This window comes from Onychomys torridus, chromosome 18, assembly GCF_903995425.1.
Source record: "Onychomys torridus chromosome 18, mOncTor1.1, whole genome shotgun sequence".
Taxonomy (NCBI): Eukaryota; Metazoa; Chordata; class Mammalia; order Rodentia; family Cricetidae; genus Onychomys; species Onychomys torridus.
Genome location: NC_050460.1, coordinates 8,065,027 through 8,092,232, shown reverse-complemented (window position 1 = coordinate 8,092,232; position 27,206 = coordinate 8,065,027). Strand labels below are relative to the sequence as shown.

General features: G+C 49.5%; 2 protein-coding genes across 4 annotated transcripts; both read right to left on the bottom strand.

Moving 5' to 3' along the window:
- Nucleotides 1-240: 240 nt before the first annotated feature.
- Rsph9 (radial spoke head component 9) lies at nt 241-17,134 on the bottom strand. Of its 3 annotated transcripts, none has more exons than XM_036167319.1 (5): nt 16,845-17,134; nt 12,033-12,198; nt 7,183-7,312; nt 5,375-5,521; nt 241-454 (listed from the first exon to the last, which is right to left on the bottom strand). In XM_036167319.1, exons 1-5 carry the CDS (start codon nt 17,069-17,071, stop codon nt 294-296), a joined length of 831 nt encoding a protein of 276 aa, XP_036023212.1. In that variant the 5' UTR covers nt 17,072-17,134; the 3' UTR covers nt 241-293. The 3 variants fall into 3 exon arrangements, with proteins under 3 accessions (XP_036023212.1, XP_036023215.1, XP_036023214.1); XM_036167322.1 differs by lacking the exon at nt 241-454 and adding an exon at nt 4,554-4,853; XM_036167321.1 differs by lacking the exon at nt 241-454 and adding an exon at nt 5,041-5,286.
- Nucleotides 17,135-21,846: 4,712 nt separating this feature from the next.
- LOC118569499 (MAD2L1 binding protein) lies at nt 21,847-26,557 on the bottom strand. The gene is made up of 3 exons (XM_036167318.1): nt 26,309-26,557; nt 25,632-25,897; nt 21,847-22,730 (listed from the first exon to the last, which is right to left on the bottom strand). The coding sequence occupies exons 1-3, from the start codon at nt 26,361-26,363 to the stop codon at nt 22,218-22,220; spliced, it is 834 nt and encodes a 277-aa protein (XP_036023211.1). The 5' UTR covers nt 26,364-26,557; the 3' UTR covers nt 21,847-22,217.
- Nucleotides 26,558-27,206: the final 649 nt, after the last annotated feature.

Genomic DNA, 27,206 nt, shown 5'->3' with positions numbered 1-27,206 from the left:
AGGCTCACACTCTTATCTAGTTGGGGACCTAGCCCACAAGTGGCTTTCAGTTGAGTCCCAGAATTTGAGCAGGCCCCTGACCCTCCCTCCCCACCCATTTCCACCTGGTGGAGATACTTGGTGTCTCCTTCATTAGCACATCCCTGGTCTCTGCCTTTTGGTTGAGAATTAGGTTTCCTGGCTCAGTGGACCTTTCAGAGCCATGTCACTAGATGGGGACAAAGACGAAGAGGCCAGAGGTGAGCTTTGTGAAAACAGTGTTTGGACTCCACATAGACATCCAGACCGCCCTCCTACAGCATGAAGGGCAGGTCCATGTTCTTCTCACCCGTGCCCACGTAAATGTAGCCATAGTTCTTGGTGCGGGGAGCATGGTAGAAGGTGAGGCCTGGCCAGAGCAGGCTGCGGAGCACCACCAGCGCGTTGCCTCTCTCCATCTGGATGCTCCAAGACCCTGGAGGGACAGACGGGGCTGCCTGGGCTGAGGTGCCACTGTGAAAGCTGCCATGCTCAGGGCCATTTTGTGGCTCCTCATGACCGGGAAGATAATGGAGAAGGGACCCTCCAAGTTAGGGCTTGGGGTGGGGCAGACAGAGTGGCTCCTTCCCCTTACACTAGAGTAAATCACCGTGACCTTGAGCCTCTGTGCTGAGGTGGATGGGACGACCGGAGCCCAAGCTGAAGCTGGCCACTTCAGGCCTCCCTCCTCAGTGTCTTCCCAACTGCTGGGAGGTGGAGCCATGCTTGGTGGGAGGGGACATGGGCTGCTGAGTCTGCCCTGTGCTACTCTAGACACAGCAGCGCAGACCAGGCCGAGCTGTGCAGCCAGGACTTGGCTGGAAGGGCCTGATCCAGCTCCAAGGGAGGGAGCCACTGTGTGGGAGGAAGGAGCCTGGGAAAATCGCCTCTGGATGTAGATCTGGGGTTTCTATTCCCCTGCGCACCAAGGCCTCTCCCCCAGACCAGCCACAGCCCTGCTCAGGGCCCTGCCAGGAAGGCAAATACTTTTAAAGGTTTTGGTGTGGGACCAACCATTTATGCTCTAAGGGCTGTTCTAGGGCCTTCATCAGCTGCCAACTCAGCCCCGTTGCTGGCTCCCGCCTCTTGAGCTTCCCGCAGCCTACCTCCAACCATGGCCCACCCTGGTCACTCCACACCCAACAGCCTCACAACTCAATCCCCACCCTCTGGGGGCCACCCTGCATCCAAAAAGCTGGCCCCTGTGTAGCTAGCTGTCTGCCCTGGTCAAAACCAGAGCTTTCTGGAAGCATGGAGGTCTGCTGCTCCGGGTCCTGACTCAGCCATGAATGGGACAATGAGGTGGAGGCTACACCATGGTTTGTCATTGCCCCATGGTCAGGAAGGAATCAGAACATGTGTAACAGACCCTGACTGGAGCAGCACCCGGCCAACAGCTGTCCTCTGGGGACCTGAGACCCTTGGTGGCTTTCTTGGTCACAGTCTCTAGAAAACAGTGTTTGGTGGGAGAAGAGGATTATCAACGAAGTGTTCAGGTCCACTGTGCCTGGTCCTTGACAACAGGCCCAGGAGTATACTATTCTCTAGCCTTAGTCACCCTACCAGGGCCCAGAGCATCCGCAGAGACCAGGTCCCTCCTTGCCCTTGGAGCCCACAGCTCCACAGCCTCCTTGAGATAAGCAGGACCAGACTCTGATTGCCCTGCCCACCCAGGGAGGCTGGCCTGCAGTTTCCCTTGCTCCAGTGCTAGGCTAGCCTGGAGAAAACAGCCCAGGGCCCACCCCACCCCCACTGCAGCCAGATAGCCAACAGCATGGTGGCATGGGGCCCCTCACACCAGCATGTCTGGTCACCTCTGGCTTCCAGTAGATGGGGAACAGAGGCTGGGGTGAGTGGCCCAGGCCCAGTGAGTGATACAGGAAAACTGAGGAGGACAGGGCCAAGCAGGCCGAAGGGTGCCAGCCGAGCTGCAGCATGCCAGGGGCCAGTCAAGCTGCCTTGCCTACATTCCTGTCATCCTTTCTGGCTCAGCTCATCATCCAGATCTCTCTGTCTGTCTGTCTGTCTGTCTGTCTCTCATGTGTGTGCATGTGTTGACAGACACATAGCATGTATCTGAGGAGCCAGGCACTCACTATCACTTTCACCACTGTCTCAAGTGCAAACATGGAAAAACTAGGCCCAGCTAGCTACAGTTGCCCTTTGAAGGTAGGAAGTAGCCTGGTGGGACAATTCACAGCCCCAGCTCACTCCCAAGTCTCCTCAGACCTGGCTTCCTGCCTTCAGGTGGCTCTCCAAAACACCTGTGCTCTGAAGCTGGGAAGAGGATCGACACTCAAACTCAGCAGCGAGCCCTGTACACTTGGCAGGAAGTCCCCTGGGTTTCCTGATCCCGGGGGCTAACCCACCTCCCCAGGGTGGAGCCCCAGGCTAAGGTAGACGGACCTTTACATTCTCCTGCTACCCAGGAAGAAAGGGTGACATAAGGGAGTGTGAGGGCCAGCCTCCGATCAAGCTGCCCAGGGCAGCAGATGGCCTAAACCTCAAAAACTTCATCACACTAAGAAATGGCCAGGAAGGACTGGAGAGGTGGCTCAACAGCTAAGAGCCCTGCTACTCTTACAGAGGACCTGGGTCCGATTCCCAGAACTCACATGATGGCTTACAACCATCTGTAACTCTAGTTTTAAGGAATCCGGTGCCCACTTCTGGCTTCGATGGACACCGGGCATGCATGTGGTACATACATGCAAGCAAAATACCCATACACACAAAATGAAATAAAAAATGACCACGGGCTCCTGATGGGAGAAGCCACCACACCTTACCACAATGTAGAGTCAACCCTCCTAGAGGCTGGAGGACAGAGGAAAAAGGTGCCCCTGGTGTCAGCCACCAATGTAAGTAAGCAGTGGGTAGTAGGGCCCCTGGTCAGCCAAGCTTATAAAAGACTTAGGCAGGCAGAGCCATCTGCACACTCACCTGTAAGACTGCTACCACGTTACCCATTCTCTTCACACTTCCTGTCTCACCCTGTACCGTAGAGTCCCACCCTAATCACCATCTCTACCCCAGTATTTAAAGGCCACTGTCCAGGCTACAGGACTCTTGCTGCCCCCTGCTGTCCAAACTGGGCATTGCCACTGAGTGTTCACTATTGGGACTTCAACCTGTATTTCGCCCTTCCTGCCAGCTCTGCACCTCCACTCCCTGACACCTGCTGCCCCTTCTGCCCACTCCTCTGTGCTCCTGACACCTTCCAGCCCGTCTCAGTCACTCTCCTCAAACCTTCCTGACACAGGAGAGCTGTCTTTCTCATTCCAAGGGCACCAGAGGACTTGGCAGCTGCTCCATGCTCCGCTGACAGAGTGGAAGGTTAATGGGTATTGAATGGCAGAATACCAGTGAGGAATCTGGCTGCCTGACCCACTGCCCCGCCTGCCTTCCTATGCAAGCCAAGGTTAGAGAAGTCCTAGCCAGTGCCCTGCACCCATCAGGAAGATGAGCCTGTCAGAAATCTATCCCCCCAAAAATGTCCATCCCAGGGCATTACATGGCAGCTCATTGCCAAGATATTGGCCTCAGGCAACATCCCTCCCCTTATCTCTCCCGAGGCTGGTCCAGAGAGAAGCTGTGAGCTCCAGGCCTGTCTCTGGGCACAGAGGGCAGGAGGCCCCAGGACAAGGCCCACTTCAACCACACCTGCTCCGAGGTGGCAGGCTTTCCTGAATGCTTGCTTCAGACTCAGAAAACAGTTCTCCTCCCTAGGCAGAAAGAGCTAAGGAGCTACAAGCCCCACTCCTTTAGCCAGACATGGTGCTCCAGGGAATCCTCCAAGGATTCTTTTCCCCACTCTGCAGCCCAGGGCATCACTATTGCCATCTGCCAGGCAGGAGAGCCACCCAGCAGTTCATTCAGCTAGAGAGAGTCTGGGAGGAAGCCAGAGTTGTGTCCGATAAGTGAGATCCATCCTGCCCTGTTCACTTTCCTGCTGGTCCCAGAAGCCACCTACCCTTTGCTCTAAGCCCTCACACAAGGCGACTTGGCTCTGGTGCCCCCACGTGGCGGAATCCAGCTGCTCAGGGCCATCATCGGCCGCTGGCACTGTGCTGAGACAACCTGAGGGCTCTCTTGCCCCTTCTCTGTCCTCCTGTGCACATTGCCTTATTATGTGCATAAGATGTGCGTATGATGTGCACACGGACCTATCTTCAAGCCTCCACTGCTTCTCCCACCAAAGCTTCCCAGGAACTCCTGGGCCTGCCTCAAATCATTTCTATGGCTTTTTTTTTTTTTTTTTTTTTTTTTTTAACCACTAGAAATACTTTTTTTAATTGTGGTTTTTGGCTGAGTGTGGTGGCACATGCCTTTAATCTCAGTACTCAGGAGGCAGATGTAGGCAGATTTCTGTGAGTTTGAGGGCAACCTGGTCTATAGAATGAGTTCCAGAACTACACAGAGGAAACCCTATCTTGAAAAAATAATAAGATAAAATCAGGGTTTCATGTAGCTCTGGCTGGCCTAGAATTTACTATGTAGCCAAGGATTACAATGAACTTCTGATCCTCCTACTACATAATGACACCTTGTCTCAAAGAAGAAGAGAAGGAGGAGAATGGTTGTTACCAGAGGTGGGTTGGCTAAAAGAAAGTATGGGGTTAGGTCTTCAAAGGACACAGGAAGTAGAATGATGGTAGATAGGAAAAATAAATTTAAAAGGTCTGTTGTAAAACATGGTAACTATAGTTAATAACGAACATATATGGATGAAGATATACATCGAGACAGATATATAAATACAGATACATTTGAGATAGGGCTGTGCATTGAAGTCCAGATGTCTGTACCACCACAGCTGGCTTTATATTATACTCCTAGGAAACACAATGATAGCAGACATGTGTGCTCCTTGCAAACAACAAAAACTATCTGGCCGGGTGTGATGGTGCATGCGTTTGATCCCAGCACTCAGAAGGCATAGGCAGGAGGATTTCTGTTTGACGCCAGTGAGGTTTACAGAGAGAGTTCCAGGACAGCCAGGCTATACAGGGAAACCCTGTCTCAAAAAAAAACCAAAACCAACCAAACAAAAACCCAAGACACATTAAAAATTGGTTGGAGTAAAGTTTAGAAGTACATTAGAAATAACAACAAATCTGCTCAAATACTCAAGACCCTGAGCCACTTTACTTCCTACCTCCCCGCTGGATAACACAAGTGGAATGTCTCAGACCAGACTCTGGAGAAGCCCCACTCTCAAGAGGTCACAGTGAGCCACCAATGCCCGCCCAGGTTCTCAGTCCCAGCCTTGAAGAAAGGGGAAAGGTAGAGAGGGGTTGGCCTACTGCTCTGACCTGAAGGCCAGTCCCACATCCTGAAGATAATGGCCTCTTACCTTTGGGGATGTCATACTCCAGGGAGTCCATGAAATCCAGAGAGGGGTCCAAGTCTGCCTTCTCAAGCAAGGTCTTGTTCTTCAGATCAACAGCCTCCCTGAAGTGGAAGTACGAGCTGAGCTTCCTGATCTCAGACAAGGGCAGGCCTGGGAGGAGGAGGAGGTGGGCAGGAGAACAGTTAACCCAAAGCCCGGGCTCCTTTCTCCTGGTGCTGCCACCAAGGGGGATGGCCACCACCAAGGGGGATGGCTGCACAGGCCTCTGCCCACTAGACAGATAACCCAAGCCAGAAAATGGAACTCATCCCCTCTGCCCATGCTTGACCCTGACCACTCCCCACCAAAAAAAAAAAAAAAAGGAGCAAGGAGGGCCAGTGGCAAGAAGCAGGTAACTCTGACCCAGGAAAACCCAGGTCACCATACACACTTCTACATCTCAGGGTCCAATGACCGAGAACCCATTTCAACTGTACTGGCTAGTTCTAACTGCCAACTTGGCACAACTTAGAATCACCTGGAGAAAGAGTGTGGTTTTTTTTTAATTAATTACATATATATATATATAGATAACACGATTTTTTTTTAAAGATTTATTTATTCTGTATACAGTGTTCTGTCTGCATGCATGTATCCCTGCAGGCCAGAAGAGGGCACCAGATCTCATTAAGGATGGTTGTGAGCTACCATGTGGTTGCTGGGAATTGAACTCAGGACCTCTGGAAAAGCAGTAGGTGCTCTTAACCTCTGAGCCATCTCTCCAGCCCCTAGCCCCCATTTTTTTAAATATTTTTGAGACAAAGTATTATTATGTAGCTCTGGCTGGCTTTGAACTCACAAAGAGTTCCTCTTATTTTCTGTTTTTGTGTCTTCTCTGAGCCAAAGTATGTAGTCACTAAGAAAAAATACATGTTTTTGTCTCTAGTCCTAGAAAAAAAAAATGTAAAAATTGTCTCTGCCTCTGCCTTCAGAGTGCTGGGATTAAAGGTGTGTGCCAACACCACCCAGCTCTGGGAAAGTCTTAATGAAGAATTATCTAAAGAAGTGGTTCTCACCAGGTGGTGGTGGTGGTGGTGCATGCCTTTAATTCCAGCACTTGGGAGGCAGAGGTTCGAGGCCAGCCTGGGCTACAGAGTGAGATCTAGGAAAAGGCACCAAAGCTACATAGAGAAACCCTGTCTCGGGGGAAAAAAAAAAAAAAGAGGTTCTCAACCTGTGGGTTGACCGTCAAATGACCCTTTCACAGAGGTCACATATCAGATATTTACATTATGATTCACAGCAAAATTACAGTCACGAAGTAGCAACAAAAATAATTTTTTGTTGGGGATCACACAACATGAGGATTGTATTAAAGGGTCGCAGCATCAGGAAGGTTGAGAACCACTGATCTAGATCAAGTTGGCCAATGGGCTTGTCTGGGGGATTATCTTCCTTGTTAATTGATGTGAACAGACTCAGCCCACTGTGGCAGTACTGCCCCCTAGGCAGGGAGCCCTGGACTGCGTAAGAATACAGCAAGCTAGCCGAGCTTAAGCAAGCAAGCAGGTGTGCTCGTATGTGCTCATTTCTCTCTGCTTTTAACCGCGATGTGAGCAGCTGTTTCAAGCTCCTGCTGAGATGGACTGTACCCCTCCTTCATGACGCTGCTTTCTGTCAGGGTACTGTTGACAGCAGCAGACCAGGAGACCCATCCTCCCAGGCGCTGGGACACAGCCACTCTCCTCCAAGGAGGGCAGATGCCCTGGTCCCCCAGACATGTTCAACAGAACCCTAGCATCTCCTGCTCTGAGAGGACCCACAGAACTCACCTTCAAAGGTCCGATTGACGTGGGTGACTCCAAAAGGAGTCTTGAAGAGGGCACCTCGGGGGATGACAGCTACAGCTTTGTCAATCTGGTCAATAATAGACACCAACCGGGTCTCTTCCTTGATTTGGACCTGAGAAGACAGGAGAGAGCACCCTGCCAGGGTATTGTGCCTGCTCACTTCAGATGCGAGGACAGAGCTCTGCATGGTCAATTCTTTCCCTACCAGTTGGGCCTGAGACCTGGGTAATGCTGAGTAAGCATTTGTGTGTGTGTGTGTGTGTGTGTGTGTGTGTGTGTGTGTGTATATGTGTGTCCCCGTCCTTCTCCTTTCCTTTCCTGAGTTGGTACTACATATAGGTAATAAAATATTCAAACCACAAGAAATTCCAGTCCCCAAGTAGCTACCATGATGAGTTTGTATATCCCCTTCCAGAGACAGGCCATTAAGTCATCATGCTTAAAGGCTTTTTATTCTGCCGTTGAAAACATGGAACAATAAAAACAAAAAAGAGCCAGGCAGTGGTGCACATACCTTTAATCCCAGCACTCAGGAGGCAAAGGCAGGCATGTCTCTGAATTCCAGGCCAGCCTGGTCTATACAGAGTGAGTTCCAGGGTAGCCAGGGCTACACAGAGAAATCCTGCCTATAAATAAATAAATAAATAGATAGATAGATAGATAAATAAATAAATAATGAAAGCAAGCCCAAGGATATAATTCAGTTTGTAGAGTTCTTGCTTATTGTGTGCAATGCTCTGGGTTCAAATAAACCAGATGTGTTGGCATATACCTGTAACCCTAGCACAGGGTTAGTGGAGGCAGAAGGACCAGGAGTTCAAGGCCATCCTTAACTACATAAAGAGTTTCAGGCCACTGTGGACTACATGAGATCCTATCTTAAAAAAAAAAAAAAAAAAACGTTAAGAAATCAGGGGCTGGGTTGGGGATTTAGCTCAGTGGTAGAGTGCTTGCCTAGCAAGCACAAGGCCCTGGGTTCGATCCTCAGCTCAAAAAAAAAGAAATCAGGGGCTGGACTTAGTGCAGTTAGAAAGACACTTGATGCTAGCCTAACTTCTACAAGGCCTAGGAACCAATCCCCCATACCCCTTAAACCAGGCACTATACTTGGGAAGTAAAGGCAGGAGGACCGGAAGTTCAAAGTCATCCTTAGTTACATAAGCAAATTGGAGGCCAGCTTAAGATACACAAGACTGCTCCCAAGTTGTGTGTGTGTGTGTGTGTGTGTGTGTGTGTGTGTGTGTGTGTAGAAATGGCTCAGTGAAGCATTTGCAAGCCTGATTATCTGAGCCTGGAACACATTAAAAAGCTGGACACTTGGATACAGTGGCGCACATCTGTAACCCCAGCATTCCTATGGTGAGAAGGGAGGCAAATAAAACTGCCCAGAGGCTCACAGGACAGCTAGTCTAGTGTAAACAATACAGCAACAGAAACTATAGAGACTTCGCCTAAAAGAAGAAAAAAAAAAAGTGGAAAGGTGCTGGAGAGGTTACTCGGAGGTTGAGAGCACTGGCTGCTCTTCTGGAAGATCTGGGTTCAGTTCCCAGCACCCACATGTCCACTCACGACCGTGTGTAACTTCAGTCCCAGGGAGTCTACAGCCTGCTCACAGAGTACACAGACCTTACATTGAGGCAAAGCACTCGTACACATAAAAAAAATATATTTTCTTTTTTAAAGTGCAAAGAGAGAGCTGACTCCTCAAAGTTGTCCTCTGACCTCCATACTTACACCACGGCTCATACTTGCCCAAACACACACACACAGACACACAGACACACATACACACCAACAGAGGCACACACACACACACACTGACACAGACACACACACATACACCAACACAGACACACACACACCAACACAGACAAACACACACACACACACACCAACACAGACAAACACACACACACACACCAACACAGACACACACACACACCAACACAGACACACACACACCAACACAGACACATACACACCAACACACACCAATACAGCACACACACACTGACAGAGACACACATGCACACACACACACAGGCACACTAATAATAATAATAATATTTTTATATATATGAAAAATTATGCTCACTGTACATTATTTGGATAATCTAGAAAAGCATATCGCCGGGCGGTGGTGGTGCACGCCTTTAATCCCAGCACTCAGGAGGCAGAGGCAGGTGGATTTCTGTGAGTTCGAGGCCAGCCTGGTCTACAGAGTGAGATCCAGGACAGGCACCAAAACTACAGAGAAACCTTGTCTCGAAAAACTAAAAAAAAAAAAAAGAAAAGAAAAGGAAAGGAAAGCATATCAAAGGGGATTAAAACTACTCATTATCTTTCCTCCCAATCATTAACACACTGACTGATACACTTCCTTCTATTATTTATGCAAATTTATGCATATTTTATGCATCTACTTAAGTACGATTGGGATCACAGTTCAGGTAACATCCTTCTTCAGGCTTGCCTTCACCAAGCGTTTCCCTATAGGTTACTAAACCTTACACAGAGGATAGTCCACTGCAGTTCACATCAGGGCCAGCAGGAAGGAAAAGGAGCAAGCTGTGCTCAACACAGAAGCCTGCGGACAGAGGCAACGGAACTCACAGAGCCACCGATTATGGGGCAACAAGGGAAGGCAGAAACTAACATTCAGAACATCCTGGCCCAGTGGCTGTGAACATCACCTGAGTGATGGAACAAGCTTGCAAGAGCAAATACAGTCAGCCTAGCTGACAAAGAGAACCTGAGGTCAGGAAAGCGCTTTTATCAGCTGAGAGGTGTGGCTGCCACTGCCGATCAGCCTACCACAGACTTATCACGTCACCCAAAAGGTAAGGCTGGGTTCTGAGTCCGGGTTTGGTTTAGCCAAATGTGGGCTCCCTACTTGTCGACCCAGTGGCATTTCTAGGAACTGGCCCTTTAGATAAAGTGCAAACGTTGGACATGACGTCGGTCCAAGGCCACTTGGCATGACATGCTTGTCAGAGCTGAAACCTGGAAGCTACTTTCCATTAATCAGACTCTGTTTAAACACGGGTCCTTTCACAGGCTGGCACAAAAAGCAGGGTGGCTGGTTGGGGTGCTGATGGTCTCTGAAAAACATGGCTTCATGAAAAGAGCATTGTACAGGGCTGTGGACACACCACACAGCTATTCTATGTTTCCAATTTACTCTGTTTTATTACTTTGCACATACGAACGTTTTGCCTGCATATATGTCTGTACATCATGTGCATGTCTGGTATCCACAGAAGTCAGAAGAGTGTGTCTCGTCGGATCCTCTGGAATTAGAACTAGAGCAGTTATGAGCCACCATGTGGGCCTGTGAAGCAGGTCATCTGCAAGAGCAGCAGGTGCTTTTACCAATGGAGCAACTCTCCAGCCCCACACTGCCACCTTTTAATTTTATTAAGGAAAAAAAAAACGAACAAACACATGGAGAGCAAGGGTTTCCTTGGCACTGGTGTCTGGAGTCAGACCCCCGAGGATCATGGGAAAATGCAGGTTTGGGATGCTGAGCCTTGGATTGTACGCTTTGAGCTCCTGGAGGGCAGTGAGGCTGCTGATGAGGGAGAAGGGTCTGGACTGGACAGGGACACACATGCTAAACAGTTACATAATGTCCTCTAGAAAAAGGGTTTCCCTGCCCAGCAGGCAGGAATCAAAGGAAACTTTATTACATTCCTTTTAGTGCCTATGACTCAGGAACCATGTGCTGTATTATCTAGTAAAATTAAGATTAGTTCAAAGGGCTGGCCAGATGGCTTGGGTAATGTTCTTGCCATCAAGCCTAATGCTCTAAGTTCAGACTTTAGAACTTCTATGGAGAAGGAGGGAATTGACTCCCACAAGTTGTCCTCTGACCTCCATGGGAGAGCCCAACCCCACACACAAAATAAACAAATGTACTTCAATGGCAGAGTGGTTGCCCGGAATGCATAAGACCAAGTTTTGATTCCTAGCACTGTAAAATAATAATAATAATAACAACAACAATACTCGGTGGGGCAGTGTTAAAACTCGCCTTTACTCTGCACTTGGGAGGCAGAGGCAGGTACAGTCTACTGAGTGAGTTCCAGGAGAGCCAAGGCTACACAAAGAAACCCTGTCTCAAAAAGACAAAATAATAATAATAATAAAACAAAATCTGCATGTATACACACACATTCCTGATCCTCAAGATGCAGCACAGACCCCTCTCCCCCGTCCTCATGTGGAGCCAGGCTTTACAAGAGCTGCCTATCCACTCTGCTTGCACTGCCCTGCAGGTCTTAGCTCCCGAGTCCTTTTCTCCACCTCCTGCATGGTAATGAACCACTTTTGCAGCGCTGGCAGAATTGGCAGTAGCAAAGCCCCTACTGCCCCCAGGGACTCAGTGCACACCCAGGCAGTAGTGACGGTGGTGACAACAAATCACAGTGGGACTTGTTCTTTCTACCAGGCCGGGATCTGTTAGCTTCTTATGTGTATGAATGTCTTGCCTGCATGTATGTCTGTCTGTACACCACTTGTGCACCTTGTGCCCATAGAGGTCAGAAGAAGGCATTGCATCCCCTGGAACTGGAGTTACAGTTGTAAACTTCCATATGGGTGCTGGGAATGGAACCCAGATCCTCGGGAAGAGCAGCCAGTGCTCTTAGCCACTGAGCATCTCTCCAGCCCTGGCCCGCTGTTCTTGTATTGAGTTAGTTGGGTGTGGCTTGTGAGGCTGGGAATGCTAGGGCTTTGCCTGTGGCGCTCACACATTCGCCCATTGTGCTGACCCTCAGACTTGATGAGCATTTGCTCAGACCCTTCCAGCACCCCCACACCCGTGCACTTACCACCACTTCTTCATCGAAGACCTTCTCACCCTCATTCACCTTCTGGAGCTCAGTGTGTTCATACTCGTGTGAGGGGTCCCCCATGAAGCGGCCACTCACCACAGCTGTCTGCGTTGCCATCTCCTCCGTGGCAGGGGGCAAGAGGCTCCACTCTGTGCAGTTCAGGCTGCCAACAACATCCACATCACCTTGGACTCCGATTCTCCTCACTCCCCCACTTTCCCTTACCGCGGGCTCAGGCAGCCAAAAGCTTTGCCAACACCTTCATCCCAGAACCTTTCAAAGCGATTGTGTACAGTCCACCCTTACATTTGATGCACATTTCCTTTTGTGTACTTTTCACTTGCTTTAAAATATTTATTTGGGAGGCTGCAGATATGGCAGTTAGACACACTTGCTGCTCTTCCAGAGGACCCAGCACCCAAATGGTGGCTGTTCATTCACTGTTCATTCACTGTTTATCCTTGAAGGAAGTCAGGAAGGAACTCAAACAGGGCAGGAACCTGGAGGCAGGAGCTGACACAGAGGCCACGGAGACTGTGGAGGGGTGCTGCTCATCCACGGCTTGCTCAGCTTGTTTTTTGTTTGTTTTTAAGATTTATTTATTTTATGTATGAATGCTCTATCTGCATGTACACCTTTATGCCAGAAGAGGGCATCAGATCCCACAATAGATGGTTGTGAGCCACCATGTGGTTGCCAGGAATTGAACTCTGAAAGAGCAGCCATAACCACTGAGCAATCTCTCCAGCCCACTCAGCTTTCTTATAGAACCCAGAACCACCATCCAAAGGATGGTGCCACCCACAATGTGCTGGGCCCTTCCCATCAATCACTAATTAAGAAAATGCCCTACAGGTTTGCCTATAGCCTGATTTTATGGAGGCATTTTCTTTTCTTTCTTTTTTTAGAGCTGAGGATCGAACCCAGGGCCTTGTGCTTGCTAGGCAAGCGCTCTACCACTGAGCTAAATCCCCACCCCCACATTTTGTTTTTTTTTATTTATTATTTTTAATAACTTTTTCCATTTATTTTATATACTGACCATAATTTCCTCTCCCTCTCCTCCCAGTCCCTCTACTTCCCATCTACCCACTCCCCTTCCACTCCTTCTCTTCCTCCTCCATTCAGAAAGGGGCAGGCTTCCCATGGGTTTGAACAAAGCATGGCACATCAAGTTGAGGTAGGACTGAGCTCCTCCCCTTGCATCAAGACTGGGCCAGGTAATCCAGCATTGGGAACAGGCTCTCAAAAGCCAGCTAAGCATCAGGGACAGCTCCTGACCCCACCGCTAGGAGCCTTACAAAGAGACCAAGCTGCACAACTGTCACACACATACAGAGGGCCTAGGTCAGTCCCATGGAGGCTCCCCAACTGTTGGTCCAGAGTCCATGAGCTTCCATAAGCCCAGGTCAGCTATCTCTTTGGGTTCTGCAGTCATGACCCCCTGGTTTGTATAATCCCTCCTCCCTTTCTTCAGCAGGACTCCAGGAGCTCAGAGCAGTGCTTGGCTGTGGGTCTCTGCATCTGCTTCCATCAGTTACAGGGTAGAGTATCACCAATCTGGAGGCCAGTTCAGGCATGCTCTGCACTATTGCTGAGAGTCTTAGCTGGGGTCTTCCTTGTGGGTTCCCTGCACCAGCTTCTCCCTAACCCCAAAATGCTGCCCCCATCAAAAAACGCTTCTTTCATTGCTCTGCCTGTCCCACCTCCAACCCACCTCCTGCACACCGCCCACACAACCTGCTCCCTCAAGTTCCCATGCCTCCATGCCCCCTCCTCAAAGTGGATATTAGGAGTAAAGTATAGGATAGCCAACCTACAACCCACCGCCCCAGAGAGGCTAGATAATGAGGAGGGCCCAAAGAGGGATGCGTGGATTTTCCTGGGAGGCACTTTCTTAATTGAGGTTCCCTCCTCTTAGATGACTCCGTTTATGTCAGCACTCGGGAGGCAGAGGCAGGTGGATCTATGTGAGTTCAAGGCCAGCCTGGTCTACAAATCGAGTTCAAGGACAGCCAGAGCTACACAAAGAAACCCTGTCTGGAAACAAACAAACAAACAAACAAACAAACAAACAAACAAAAATCTAACCAGCTACCCAGCACAGTAAGTTTAAAGTGTTCCTAAGTCTAAAATGTGTTAAATGCCCCTGAGCTGGCTAACACCACAGCTTAGAGACATAGCCAGGAACTACTGCTTGCTAACACGGCTCAGGATTGTATGAGGAATTAAATCACACATCACTAGCCCTGGGCAAGATCCAGGGACAGGTACGAGGCATGCTGAACACTGCTGTAAAGCCATCGCTCTGTAAGTGGAGCCAGTCCGGATCCTGGCTGTGTGGATGCTGACATTGAAGACATCTGGACTGTGACATCCAGAAGAGTCTCTTGAAGCTGAATTTTGTTCAATTATGGGTTTGTTCCCCATTCCCCCCCCACACACAAACAGTAACAACCAAACAAAAAACAGTGTTTTGTTGTTGTTTGTTTTTGCTTGTTTGTTTCTATAACACACTTGTGATCCCAAGCATTTGGGAAGCAAAAAATGGAGAATCTGAAGTTCAAGGTCATCCTTGACTATGTACTAAGTTCAAGGCCACCCTAAGCTACATGAGCCCCTGTGCTCACAGTGAATGTATGGGGGGGTACGCAGGGGTGGGGCGGATGTTTCTTTTCTCACTACACCATGATTTCTGCTCCCATCACTCAGGAACCTTCAGGGAGCTGAGCAGTGGTAGCTCACACCTTTAATCCCAGCACTCGGGAGGCAGAGGTAGGTGAGTTCCAGGACAACAAAAGCTACATAATAGAGAGACTGGGTCTCAAACAAACAAAAATAAAGACAGGTGGTGGTGGCTCACACTTTTAATCCCAGCACTCGGGAGGCAAAGGCAGATGGATTTCTGAATTCGAGGCCAGCTTGATCAACAGAGCAATTTCCAGATCAGCCAGGGCTATACGGAGAAACCCTGTCTTGAAAAAACAAGAAAATAAAAATAAGAGAAAATGCTGCTCCACCCTGTCTCCCTTTGTACCTGGCACCCGTCCATCACGCAGCCTATGTGGTGTTTAGTCTGACCCTGTCATGTGGCTCCTAAGTAGACACTGTAACAGAAGCTCCATAAGACAAAGAGTTTGTGTTACCTACTTCCCCAGGCAGACTGACTTCCTGGTGCCGAAATCAATACATAGCATATGGTAGGGAAGGAGCTCAACAGAGGCTTGTACTATGGCCAAATGAGCCTCACTCCTCTTTATCTTTAGCTCAAATGTGGATTCCCAATCTGTATTGAATGTGCCTTTTCACGCTTTGCTCCCCAACACCCCGTACCACTCTGCCCTCCCACTGACTTTTGTTAGGTTTGGTTTGTTTGCTTGTGGGGGGTTGTTATTTAAGGTAGGGTCTCTCACTGTAGCCCAGGCTGGCCTTGAACTTCTTCTGCCTCAGTTTCCGGAGTGCTGGGATTACAGACCTGAGCCTGATCCTGATCCCTGGATTTTCAATAGTAAGCAGGGCTGACACTTAGCTGTATCCATGGGATGGGCCAACAGTGAACTCTCCACCTTCATCCAAGCCACAGTCTCCCTCTTTAATTGTTTCGACTGCCTCCATCCCTCAACTATTTTCCCTTTAAATCCTCACCTCTAGGCACTGCAAAGATCCATAAATGCTCATGCCCCCACACTTCCAGACAACTGCCCACTTGGCTCTGAGCAGGCTCTTCTAGCTTATAGCCCCTTTGGTGTCCCTTGGTGGCTTGACTTGTCCAAACTCGCTACCTCTGTCAAGTTCACTCCCTGTCTCTCCCCCAGACACTCAAAGCCTTCTCTACTCACAGTGCAGGAGGATTATGGGTTTAGAGCTGGTGCTCCCTGATCAAGCTTATTTAGCTGTTCTCCAGAAGCTCAGGATTCCTGGTATCTCTATATATACACCTCAATTCTAGCTTTTCTTTTTGAGACAAGGTCTTTAAACTTCTTTAAAATTACTTTGTGTGTATGAGTGATTTGCCTGCATGTCTGTACATGCACCTCATGTGTGCAGTATCCCCAGAGGCCAGAAGAGGGTGTTAGGTCCCCTGAGACTGGAGGTATAGATGGTTCTAGGGATTGAACCCCAGGTGTTTAGAAGAGTAACCAGTGCTCTTAAGTTCTGCACTGTCTCTCCAGCCCCAACACAGGGTCTTATGTAGCCCAGACTGGCTTCAAACTCTGAACCTCTGAATCTCCTTCAGTGTTGGTTTGAGGCATGAGTAGGTAAATGAAGGCCCCAGATAACTGCAGCTTGGATGCTTTATACAGTGGTAGGCTCCCTCACTGTCCTGGGTAACGCAGGAAAGGAATCTCCCCCAGAGCTTTCCCCATCCCACGAGTCTTCCAAGAGCACCTCCCGCTGCAGAGCCCACACCCCATGGGAAACGCTTCTACACAGCTCCAGCACAATTGCCAGAGCATCTGACTTCGCCAAACCAAATCCGGTCCACAGCTGGAACCTGAATTCTACACTGAGTGCCTTCTCCAGGAACTCTCCCTCTACTACGAATCCATCTACACCAGTTTCTCTTATTCCTGACAATCCTCGAACTTCCCCACCCCCCAGCCACTTTCCAACCCCATCAGGGTCCACAAGACCCTCACAGTCCCCAAGCTCTTCAAATGTCCTTTTCCTCCGGCCCCGCCCATAGGCCACTTACTTTTCAGTGCTTCTAGGGAAGGCAGTCCTGCCCACCCATCTCTCCCAGCCATAGCAGCACCCACCACCCTACGGTGTTGTCCTGCAGCCTCGCCTGCCACAGGGTTGCCTCACCTGTACAGCGTCTTGCGTGGTGCGAGCTGGTCCTCACTCAGGCCCTGTGCGATGTAATAATCCGCAACAAGACCGAGGATGCGGCCCCAGAAAAGGACCCGAGCAAAGCGGTAATCGCGCTTAACCAGCAGAAGGGATGTGAGCAGGGAGGCGCGACGATCTGGGCTGAGGCCTTGCCCACTGCCAGACGCCAGCTCCAGCGACAACAAGAGGCTGTCCGCATCCATCAGGCTAGCAGTTCCCCTCCACGTTAGTCCGACGGGTAGAAGCCGTCTCCATGGAGACCCTGAGCCCCGCCCCTCTCAGTCTAGCAGGAAACAAAATCCCACCCACCGGACCGCCCATCTCTCCAAACCCGCCCTTTCCAGGAGCCGGGGAACACTCCAGCCCTTCCCTCTTCTGCTGCGCGGTCCAGATGGCTTTCTGGCGCCTCGGCTTCGCCATAGGAAGTGCCAGACCAGCTCCATACACATTCTCCACATTAAGTCCTATGCTCCACCTATGCCCGACAGCGATTTGGGAAGAAAATCAATACAAAGCCCCGCCAAGGGCATTAGTTGTATTATTCAGCCCGGGCATATCACTTCTTGGCCTGAGAATTTTATGAAGAAATCTGACACCTCTTTGCTCTAGAAGCAGGAGTTTCTGACACCCTCTAAGCTCACCCAAAGCCAGGTTTCACCAAGTATGCTCTATCCACTCTGTCCTTTCCAGTTTTCACCTGAGAGCTTTTATTCCCTGGACTAGAGTAAAAAACAAACAAACAAACAAACAAAAAAAAACCAAAAACCAAAAACCAAAAAACCAACTAGACAATGAAGTAAGATATAGGACCACTCCTTGGAAAAGGATGGTGTGTAAAGGATGGAAAGGTGACATTTTCCAGGGGTGGTAGCCCACACTTTTAGTTCCAGCACTCAGGAAGCAGAGACAGGCAGATCTACCTAACAAGTTCAGAGACAGCCGTGGCTCATAGTGAGATGCTGTCTCAAAAGAAGCCGCTACGCGTGTATATCATCTACAGCCTACATGTACATGACCTTGGGCCCCACGACTGTTTAGACTCAGATGGAAAGCAAGTACCCCACTATTGGTGGAGCTCTGTGTTCCCCAGGCTAACCCACTGCTGTTTAACTTCCACTCTGGAGTCCCCAGGCAAAATCAACAGGTTCCTCCGAAAGCTTGTTTCAGGGAAGTTAGACTTGGTTTGTAGCGACTGAGCTTTTTATTTCTGGATTCCTTTGGGGAAGACTCATGAAGTCAAAATGCCTCCACGCCAAGCCCATGGAGAAGCATGTCTAAATCACTCAGCTAATTGCTTGGTTTTGATTGCCTGAGCATTGCTCACCATGGCATTTTAAATGAGCACTTGCGGACAGCTGACCTGGCTGGTAGGTCTTTCATTTCAAAACAATTTATGGCCCCCATTCTCCATGTCCCCACTCTCTGCCCCCCATTCACAACTTCCCTGCTCTCTGCCCCCCCCATTCACAACTTCCCTGCTCTCTCCCCCCCCATTCACAACTTCCCTGCTCTCTCCCCCCCATTCACAACTTCCCTGCTCTCTGGCCCCCCCATTCACAACTTCCCTGCTCTCTCCCCCCCCATTCACAACTTCCCTGCTCTCTGGCCCCCCCATTCACAACTTCCCTGCTCTCTCCCCCCCATTCACAACTTCCCTGCTCTCTCCCCCCCCATTCACAACTTCCCAACTTCCCTGCTCTCTGCCCCCCCATTCACAACTTCCCTGCTCTCTGCCCCCCCATTCACAACTTCCCTGCTCTCTCCCCCCCCATTCACAACTTCCCTGCTCTCTGGCCCCCCCATTCACAACTTCCCTGCTCTCTGCCCCCCTATTCACAACTTCCCTGCTCTCTGCCCCCCCATTCACAACTTCCCTGCTCTCTGCCAGCCCATTCACAACTTCCCTGCTCTCTGGCCCCCCCATTCACAACTTCCCTGCTCTCTGCCCCCCCATTCACAACTTCCCTGCTCTCTGCCCCCATTCACAACATCCCTGCTCTCTGCCTCACCCCCCATTTACAACTTCCCTGCTCTCTGGCCCCCATTCCCAGCCCTACTTTGGCAATATAGCCCTATTCTTCTGTAAAGAAATACTATCAAAAAAAACCATAACCAACAGTCTGACTGCTGGGATACACATCAGGTGATTTCAACATAGAATACAGCTCAAACACTTTGTTTTCACCGGTTCTGGATTTACCCCAGAAACCCGAATTGGAAGGAAGGAGGAGTCTCAAAGCTTTGTAATGTGCTCATTTGGAGAAAGAATAAACCATGGCTGTTCAGGAGAAAAAGCACACTAACGTCACACACGGGAAGCAGCTGGCCGCGGTGAACAGGTTTGAATCCATGCTTCACCCTGTAGGCGGACTCACTTCCCCAAACTTCATCCATAATGGAGCAGTTGTGAGACAGAAACAGAAACAATCCACTTTGCAAGTGTGAGACCGAAACAGGAAAAGAGACCTTCCAGGTTAAGCTTTCTGTTTGCAGTTAAAGACATTCAAGAAGTTTGCTTGTCCTGGGTTAAAGCCTTGCAAGTTAAGGTTTCTATTTCTAATAAAGAATAAGTTCCTGTTTGTCCTGGGTTAAATATTTGCAAAGTAAAATTTCTACTTGTAATTAAGTTCCTGTTTCTTAGATCTGATGTAAACTGCAAACCGTGGTTTTTTATCTACACTAAGATTGTGACCCCTGCACACAATGTATGTCCTTACCCTTGTTCCTCCCCTTTCTAACAATGGATAAGAGCTGACTCACTCACCCTGCTGAACACTCTCTCCTAGAAAAGGGCCTTCAAGAGGCCCACAGGGGCTGCTCTCTGAAATCCTGACCTAGGGAAAGGCAGCCAGACTGGCCAGTCCCGGCAAACCCCAAAATACAGCTTGCTTTAACCAGATCCCCCTGGACTTGGTTTTCTCCTCACAGTTCTCAGGTTTAACATAGTAACATATACATGTAAGTTAACATTAAATAATGTGTATAAGTACCTTTTTTCCTTTTTGGTTTTTTGAGACAGGTTTCCTTTATATAGTCCTGGCTATCCTGGAACTTATTTTGTGGGCCAGGCAGGCCTTGAACTCACAGAGATCTGCCTGTCTCTGCCTCTCAAGTACTGGGATTAAAGGCGTGCACCACCCCACCCAGCCTTGTGTGTAAGTGCTTAACATAGTATATAAACAGACACAAGGAACACGGGGCGGGTGTACGAACAAGATCGTGGGAATGGCCCCCACTGTGGGCATTGCAGAGGGGCATACCGAAGTATGTAGAATTGAAATGCCATCATGCCTGCATGTGGAATTCACATACTTAGGACATGAAGGTGGGAGTGGTCATGTTGAGTGGATGGGGAAAACAGAAGGGTGAGTTTGGGATGAATATGTTCAAAAAGTGGGGTGGGGGGCCTTGCCACAGGTTCCCCAAGACTGTACTTTCAGCTTCCAAAACATTTGAAAAGAAACAAAGTAAAAACTTGGCCTGGTAGCCGATAACCCTAGTAGACAGAGGCAGGAGGGTCAGAAGCTCAAGTTCTCTGCTACATATCAAGTTCAAGTAACATGAAACTGTTTCAAAAACAATTTTTTTTTTAAAAGAAACAAAAATAAAGCTTAGTATATGTGTTACTGTGTCTCAAGCACTTTACCCACATCACCCTAACAACTTGGCACATGCACCTCCCTCAGCAGGGTGGATTTCCGTCCTGACTTGATGCCGGGAGTGAGGAAAGGGCCATTTTGCCCAGAGCAATGGCAGCAGCTGTCAGGCAGTAGAGACAGGCTGGACAGAAGCTCCAGAAGGACAGGGACACAGGGAGAAAACCCCTCAGAATTCTGGCGCAATCTGGGGAGCATGAGCCCACAGTTCCATCTGGCTCTGGGGAGAGTCTCTTGGCTTTCTGTTTTCAGCCTATTCTCTTTGTCCCTTCCTCTGAATTGTTTCTCAGATCTGAAAAGCAGAATTGACCTGGCTACCCGGAACCACTGAGACTTCAGAACAGCTGGAGAGAGGTTGCAGGACCTCACCCCACTCAACTCCCGGTGCTGGGCACATGACACACACTAAGCTAATCAACAGGTGACTTCATTAGCCTGAATACTACTACTACAATACCCTCTGCTCCCAACTGACCACCACCACAAGCTGACACTTAGCTCCAGGGACCAGTTTTTTTAATAGGACTGTGGTTCCTGCTCTCTGAGCTGGAACCATCTTTGTGGGGGTCCTCTGCACACTCCTGCAGCACATCTGTTTAGAGTCCACCACAGACCAGGCCCAGGCCAGACTGTTCCCTATGTCCTTGGGCTCTCAGTGAGTGGCCTGCCAAGCCAAGTTCCTTACCAGGATTTTGCCTCTAGTAAAAGGGACCTTTGCTTTGAGCATAAAGAATTTAAGGGTCAAAGATCAGTTAGTATGTGCCAAGAAAGAACGTTGGTTAGAAGTTAATGGATGAGAACTCTAGGCCAAGCTCTGTTATCAACTCCCTCCTAGAACCTTAACCAAGTCACTTAAACTCCACAGACCAGGACTATTAAAGAGGAAAATGTCACAGGTAAAAATCTTGGATCCTGAAGTAGAAAAGCCCAGGCCAAAACAAACGCTTGCAATTGCAGAGATGCACACCAGCAAGCAAATTCTGAAGAGGATGAAGATCACAAGTATGAGGGTAACCTGGGCTATGCTAACCTGGGCTATGCTAACCTGGGCTCCTCCTTGAGTGCCAGGAGTGCAGCTCAGTTGACAGCATCTGCCTACCCTGCATTCCAACCCCAGCACCAAGTAAACCTGGTATGGTATGGCAGCATATGTCCAGGATCCCAACATTAGGAGGTAGAGGAAGGAGAATTAGACAGTCATGGTCATCCTCTCCTACACTCAGCACATTCACAGCCCACCTAGGAACATAAGACTTTCTCAAAAACAAAAAGCAAAACAACAACAAACCCCCTGAGCCTCAAAGCCAAAAAGTCTAAGTCAAAAGTGTTGGGAAATTTAATACAACTCTATTCATTTTGTATTTAAATTCATGAGTCACACCCACATTATGACCCTGGTAACAGTTCTGAAGTCACACACAAAACAGAGAAGGGCCATCTCCATGCTTTCTAATCTCAAACAGAACTACCGGGCCCAGAGGCCTCTGGGAGTCAATCGTTGATTCGGGGACTTTGCTTGATGATGATTATCACAGTCTTGGTCACATAACATCAGTCACCAGGCAGTCTGGGGAGAGGAAGCATACTGCCAGGAAAGAGCCTTCCTCCCTTCACCAGGAAGCAGCTTCAACTCCAAACAAAAGATGGGTGCCTTGGCAGCACAGGAGAGAATTCCGCCACTGTCCTCATTCAGTCACTCATGGAAACCTTTAAGTGTCACGGGTGCCTGGAACCAAATGTAATCCTCGGAAGCCAGGGCTGGGATGGAAGGTCTGCCACAGGACAGCGTCACAGTGAGTTTGTGGCCCCGGCTGGGCACTCGGTAGTTGAGCTTGGGTCGAAACCAATCTTCTCCACAGTCACGGTGCCCCTGTACCATGACAATGGTACCCATGAGTGGAGGAGCCTGCAGCTCACTAAAGGCATCAGCCATGAAGATGGCTCGGAAGAGACGACGCAGGCAAGCGGCTGTGCTCAGGCTCTGCTCCACACTAAAGGGGGCCAGCCGGGACAAGTCAAGTTCATAGAACTCTTTGGGGCTGTGGGCATTGCCTCCAAGAAGGATCAACACCCGTGGTACTAGCGTTCGAGCAAAGAAGTCCTCTAGGTGACTGAGGACACTCTCCAGTTCTGCCAGGGCCTGTTGACATTTCCTGCTGCTCACCTCAGTGGTGATCCGAGGTCTCTTCCTTGTGGTGTCCTCTGACTGTAGACAATGACAGGAGTTAAGGACATGGTAGAATGAAGGGAATGGCCTTTGGAGGAACCCATGGAGCTGGTAGACAAACAGGGTTTCTGATGCTGGGTTCTATCAGAAAGCATTACATTAAGGAAAATGCATACACTGTACCAACTACAATTCTCTGCCTTGAATAGGTAAGGTGGTATTGAAAGCCGGAGGGCATCACAATATAAGCAAGGAAATAGTTGTGGGGGAGTGAGATGGCTCAGCAACTAAAGGGGCTTGCCACACAAGCCTGGCAGCCTGAGTTCAATCCCCAGAACGCAAGTAAAGACAGGAAAGAATGACTCCCTTTGACCTCCACTGTGGTACACACACACAATAAAAAATTTAGAAAAAAAAATAGTAAAAGATGCCAGGCGGTGGTGGCGCACGCCTGTAATCCCAGTACTTGGGAAGCAGAGGCAGGTGGATCTCTGTGAGTTCGAGGCCAGCCTGGTCTACAGAGCTAGTCCAGGACAGGCTCAAAAAAAAAAAAAAAAAAAAAAAAAGAGTAAAAGACTTTGTGGCTTAGATGAGGGTAGCAACTTTTTGTCACACAGGAGTGCAGGAATGAAGGAGGGTTACTGGTTAGTCAAGACAATTCTAGAGTAGGCCTTCCGACTAAGCACATGGTTACTGAGGCCAGAGAGATGGTTCAGTGTGTAAATCACCTGTTCTGCAAGCATGAGGGTCTGAGTTCAGATCCTTAAGACCCAGGTAAAAAGCAGCATCCAGCTTTGCGTGGCAGAGACAAGAAAGTCCTGAGACTTTGTTGGTCAGCCAGGCAGCTAGGCTAAATGTTCATCTTATGTCTTAAGGCAGTAAGGCAGGGTGCAACACACGCGCGCGCACACACACACACACACGCGCGCGCACACACACACACACACACACACACACACACACACACACGCACACACACACACAGCTATTAATACATGCTTCCCCCTAAAATACAGAGTAAATAAATTCAGCAAGGGAAGGAGAAAAAAGAGTGAGTTAGAAAGAACTCCCTGTAGAGAAAGAACTAAAGAATATACAACATTGGCCAAAGGCAAGAAGCTTCAGAAGATAAAAGTGTTGGATTAAGAATTAAGAGGAAAAAAAGAAGAAGAAAAAGAGTCAGGAGACCTGATTATAAACCGCGATCATCAACCGCTAGTAAAGGGGACAAGAAGTAGACCCACATTACAGGGCCAGACAGGACAGGCACGGCAGAAGGCATGGCAGTGCAGCTGGACACAGACCTGTCTCTGGGGAGAATTTGTAATTCTATAGTTTGTCTTTTTTCTTTGCTTTTTTTTTTTCTTTTTTTGTTTTTTATCATTTTTTAAGACAGGCTTGGGCTGGAGAGATGGCTCAGCGGTTAAGAGCACCGACTGCTCTTCCAGGGGTCCTGAGTTCAATTCTCAGCAACCATATGATGGCTCACAGCCATCTGTAATGAGATCTGGTGCCCTCTTCTGGCCTGCAGGGACACATGCAGGCAGAACACTGTATATATGATAAATAAATAAATCTTTAAAAACGAACAAAAACAACTAAGAGAATCATAAGGTCCTAAAGGACATGGTGGCTACAATCCCAGGGGTCCTGAAGGACATGGTGGCTATAATCCCAGGGGTCCTGAAGGACATGGTGGCTATAATCCCAGGGGTCCTGAAGGACATGGTGGCTATAATCCCAGGGGTCCTGAAGGACATGGTGGCTATAATCCCAGGGGTCCTGAAGGACATGGTGGCTATAATCCCAGGGGTCCTGAAGGACATGGTGGCTATAATCCCAGGGGTCCTGAAGGACATGGTGACTATAATCCCAGGGGTCCTGAAAGACATGGTGGCTATAATCCCAGGGGTCCTGAAGGTCATGGTGGCTATAATCCCAGGGCCCACACTGAAGTGGGAGCAGCATTGAAACTCATAAGCTCGGGGCTGGAGAGATGGCTCAGCGGTTAAGAGCACCGACTGCTCTTCCAGAGGTCCTGAGTTCAATTCCCAGCAACCACATGGTGGCTCACAGCCATCTATAATGAGATCTGGTGCCAACTGTATACATAATAAATCTAAAGAGAAAGGAAGGAAGGAAGGAATTCACAAGGTCATTGGCCCTGGCTGCCAAGCCTGACCGAGGTGGCCCCTGGGACCCACATGGCAGAAGAGAACTGACCCCCCGCAGGCTGTCCTCTGCCCTCCGTGTCTGCACGGTGATGCTTGCCCACCCCACACTAAATAAACGAAGAACACTTAAAGTTCACACATCCAAACCACACTGGACAACATAGCAAGACTGTTCAAAATAAAAATAAAAAAACACCACCAACTGCCCCCCCAAAAAAGCCCCAACTGACAAGAATAAAAAAATGTTAGACTCTAACATCTAGAAATTCTTCCAAGAAAATAAAACAAGACCAGAAACAGAGGTGCAAATGTGGTGGGAAGAAGAAATTCAAATGTAAACAGCCAGTTCAGGTTGGGATATAGTCTAGTAATACGGCACTTGTCTTGCATGGGAGAGGCCTTGGGTTCCCAAGAGGGGAGGGGAGAGGGAGGGGAGGAGAGGGAAAGAGAGAGACCATTAAGGAAAGGCAGGCAGTTCTCTGGCCTGAACTACATAGTGAAATACTGTTTCCCAAAAAATAAAAAATTTAGAGAACAAATTCACGATGTCCTCATACAACACATAATAGGTAGAGTCTCAGAAACAGAACAAGAGAAAAGGAGAGACCACCAAGACCCAAGTGGGGAGGAAACGAGGAAAGGGCGCCTTTGCAAAGGCCTAGGCTTCCACAGAAGCTGAGGATGTCTTAGCTCACTTTGCTACTTGGCCACCATCTATGAACCACGAAGCCTTCCCACCAATTTTCTTCCAAAGCCCGTTGCCCACCTGGGGAGAAGATTTCCGGTAGAAGTACTTAAGCTGTTCATAGGGTAGTGGGAGCTGTTGGCGTTGGTACATGACATGCTTTAGAAGTTCACAAGTAAACTGACAGCAGCCTTCCTGGCTCACAGGCCCAGGGAACACCACCGGTACCAAGTCTCTTGGGCAAAAGGGCTCCGAAGAATTGGAAGGTTCCTGGGCTGACGTGATGACGATCTCAGGATCTACCTGGGGAGCGTGAGTTTCTCCCGACTTCTCATACCAATCCAAATCTAGTCCGTGAATGAAAAAGTAAAGGGAGAGGGGGCATCAAAATCAACATCAGTCTCCTAGTTCCCAGGGTTCCCATCAGCAGACACCCCCATAAACCCTGGGCAGTGACAGGAGACTTGATGCTGGCTGGGGGCGACCTAAGTGAGATCGGGACGGGCGGAGGCTTCCGGAGGCAGAGACTAAGGCTTCACTATGAAGTGTGGAGTGAGGGCCAGCACACCCAAAAGGACACGACAGGAGAAGCAACTCCACCCAAAGCGAGGAAGCGACCCACAGAGCCTGCTCGGCCGGGACTCAGGGAACCGAGGAGACAGGGAGGACTGGCGGAGAAAGCGCCAGCCGCTAAAGGCCTCCGGGGAGGTAGCAGCAGGAAGGAAACAGGCCCCCGAGTTCCGGACCCCGCGCCTTACCGGGGGCGGCCGCAGGAGACAGCTTGGAGAGAACCTCTGGCCCGGGCGCAGCCATAGTTCCTGCCCGCTTAGTCGCCCTGCGGTTAAAATAGACGCCGCGCGGAGCATCAAGGGAAGTTTAAGCTCCACTTCCGGCTCCTACGGGCCGGAAGGGACTCTGCGCGGCCTCTGGGTGGCGGAGGTTGCAGTTGGCTCAGTTGAACCACACCCTGGGAAGGGCACGCTTGGCCCTCCCACCCTGGCGACCCCCGGGTCCTCTGGGGCGGGCTTCCGGAGGGCGCCCCCTCTCACGCCCGTTCACTGCGCACCTCCCCGCGCGCGCCTGCGTCGTGCCAGGCCCTGTCCTAGGTGCTGGAGGCGCAGCCGCGGTCAAGGCCATCTCCGGCCCTGTTGGACAGTGGCCGTGTGCAAGGGCGGTGAAGAACAGGGACACCCGCCCCAGAGCCAGTTGGGGCAGGGTTAGGGTGGTCCCGGAATGTATGCCCTGTGACCTGTAGGTAAAGTTAGCTAGGTAAAAAGGATGAGCCTATTGTTTGGGGGCTTGAGAGACAATGTTTTCTGTTCAAGGACTAGAAGAAATTCATATTACGGAGTTAAGGTTTTGCCCGGCGGTGGCAGCACACGCCTTTAATCCTAGCACTCAGGAGGCAGAGGTAGGAGCGAGTTCCAGGACTGCCAAGGCTAACAGGGAAACTGTTTCAAAAACAGCAACAAAGACAAAAGAAAAAAAAGTTAAGGTTGGTTTTTTGTTTGTTTGTTTGTTTGTTTTTTGGAGGTGAGTTTGGTTTTCTGAGACAGGGTTTCTCTGTATAATGGCCCTAGCTGTCCTGGAACCCACTAAGTAGACCAGGCTGGCCTCAAACTCACAAAGCTCAGCCTGCCTCTGAGTGCTGGGATT

What these genes read in the sequence shown, in the direction of transcription:
- Rsph9 (XM_036167319.1), bottom strand. Translation starts at nt 17,071, where the DNA reads ATGGATGCGGACAGCCTCTTGTTGTCGCTGGAGCTGGCGTCTGGCAGT. An exon ending in CCACGCAAGACGCTGTACAG is followed by an intron (nt 12,199 to 16,844) that starts GTGAGGCAACCC and finishes TGTTGTTGGCAG; the next exon opens with CCTGAACTGCACAGAGTGGA. An exon ending in CGTCAATCGGACCTTTGAAG is followed by an intron (nt 5,522 to 7,182) that starts GTGAGTTCTGTG and finishes TCCTCCTCCCAG; the next exon opens with GCCTGCCCTTGTCTGAGATC.
- LOC118569499 (XM_036167318.1), bottom strand. Translation starts at nt 26,363, where the DNA reads ATGGCTGCGCCCGGGCCAGAGGTTCTCTCCAAGCTGTCTCCTGCGGCC. An exon ending in GTCTCCTGCGGCCGCCCCCG is followed by an intron (nt 25,898 to 26,308) that starts GTAAGGCGCGGG and finishes TTCACGGACTAG; the next exon opens with ATTTGGATTGGTATGAGAAG. An exon ending in ACCGGAAATCTTCTCCCCAG is followed by an intron (nt 22,731 to 25,631) that starts GTGGGCAACGGG and finishes CATTGTCTACAG; the next exon opens with TCAGAGGACACCACAAGGAA.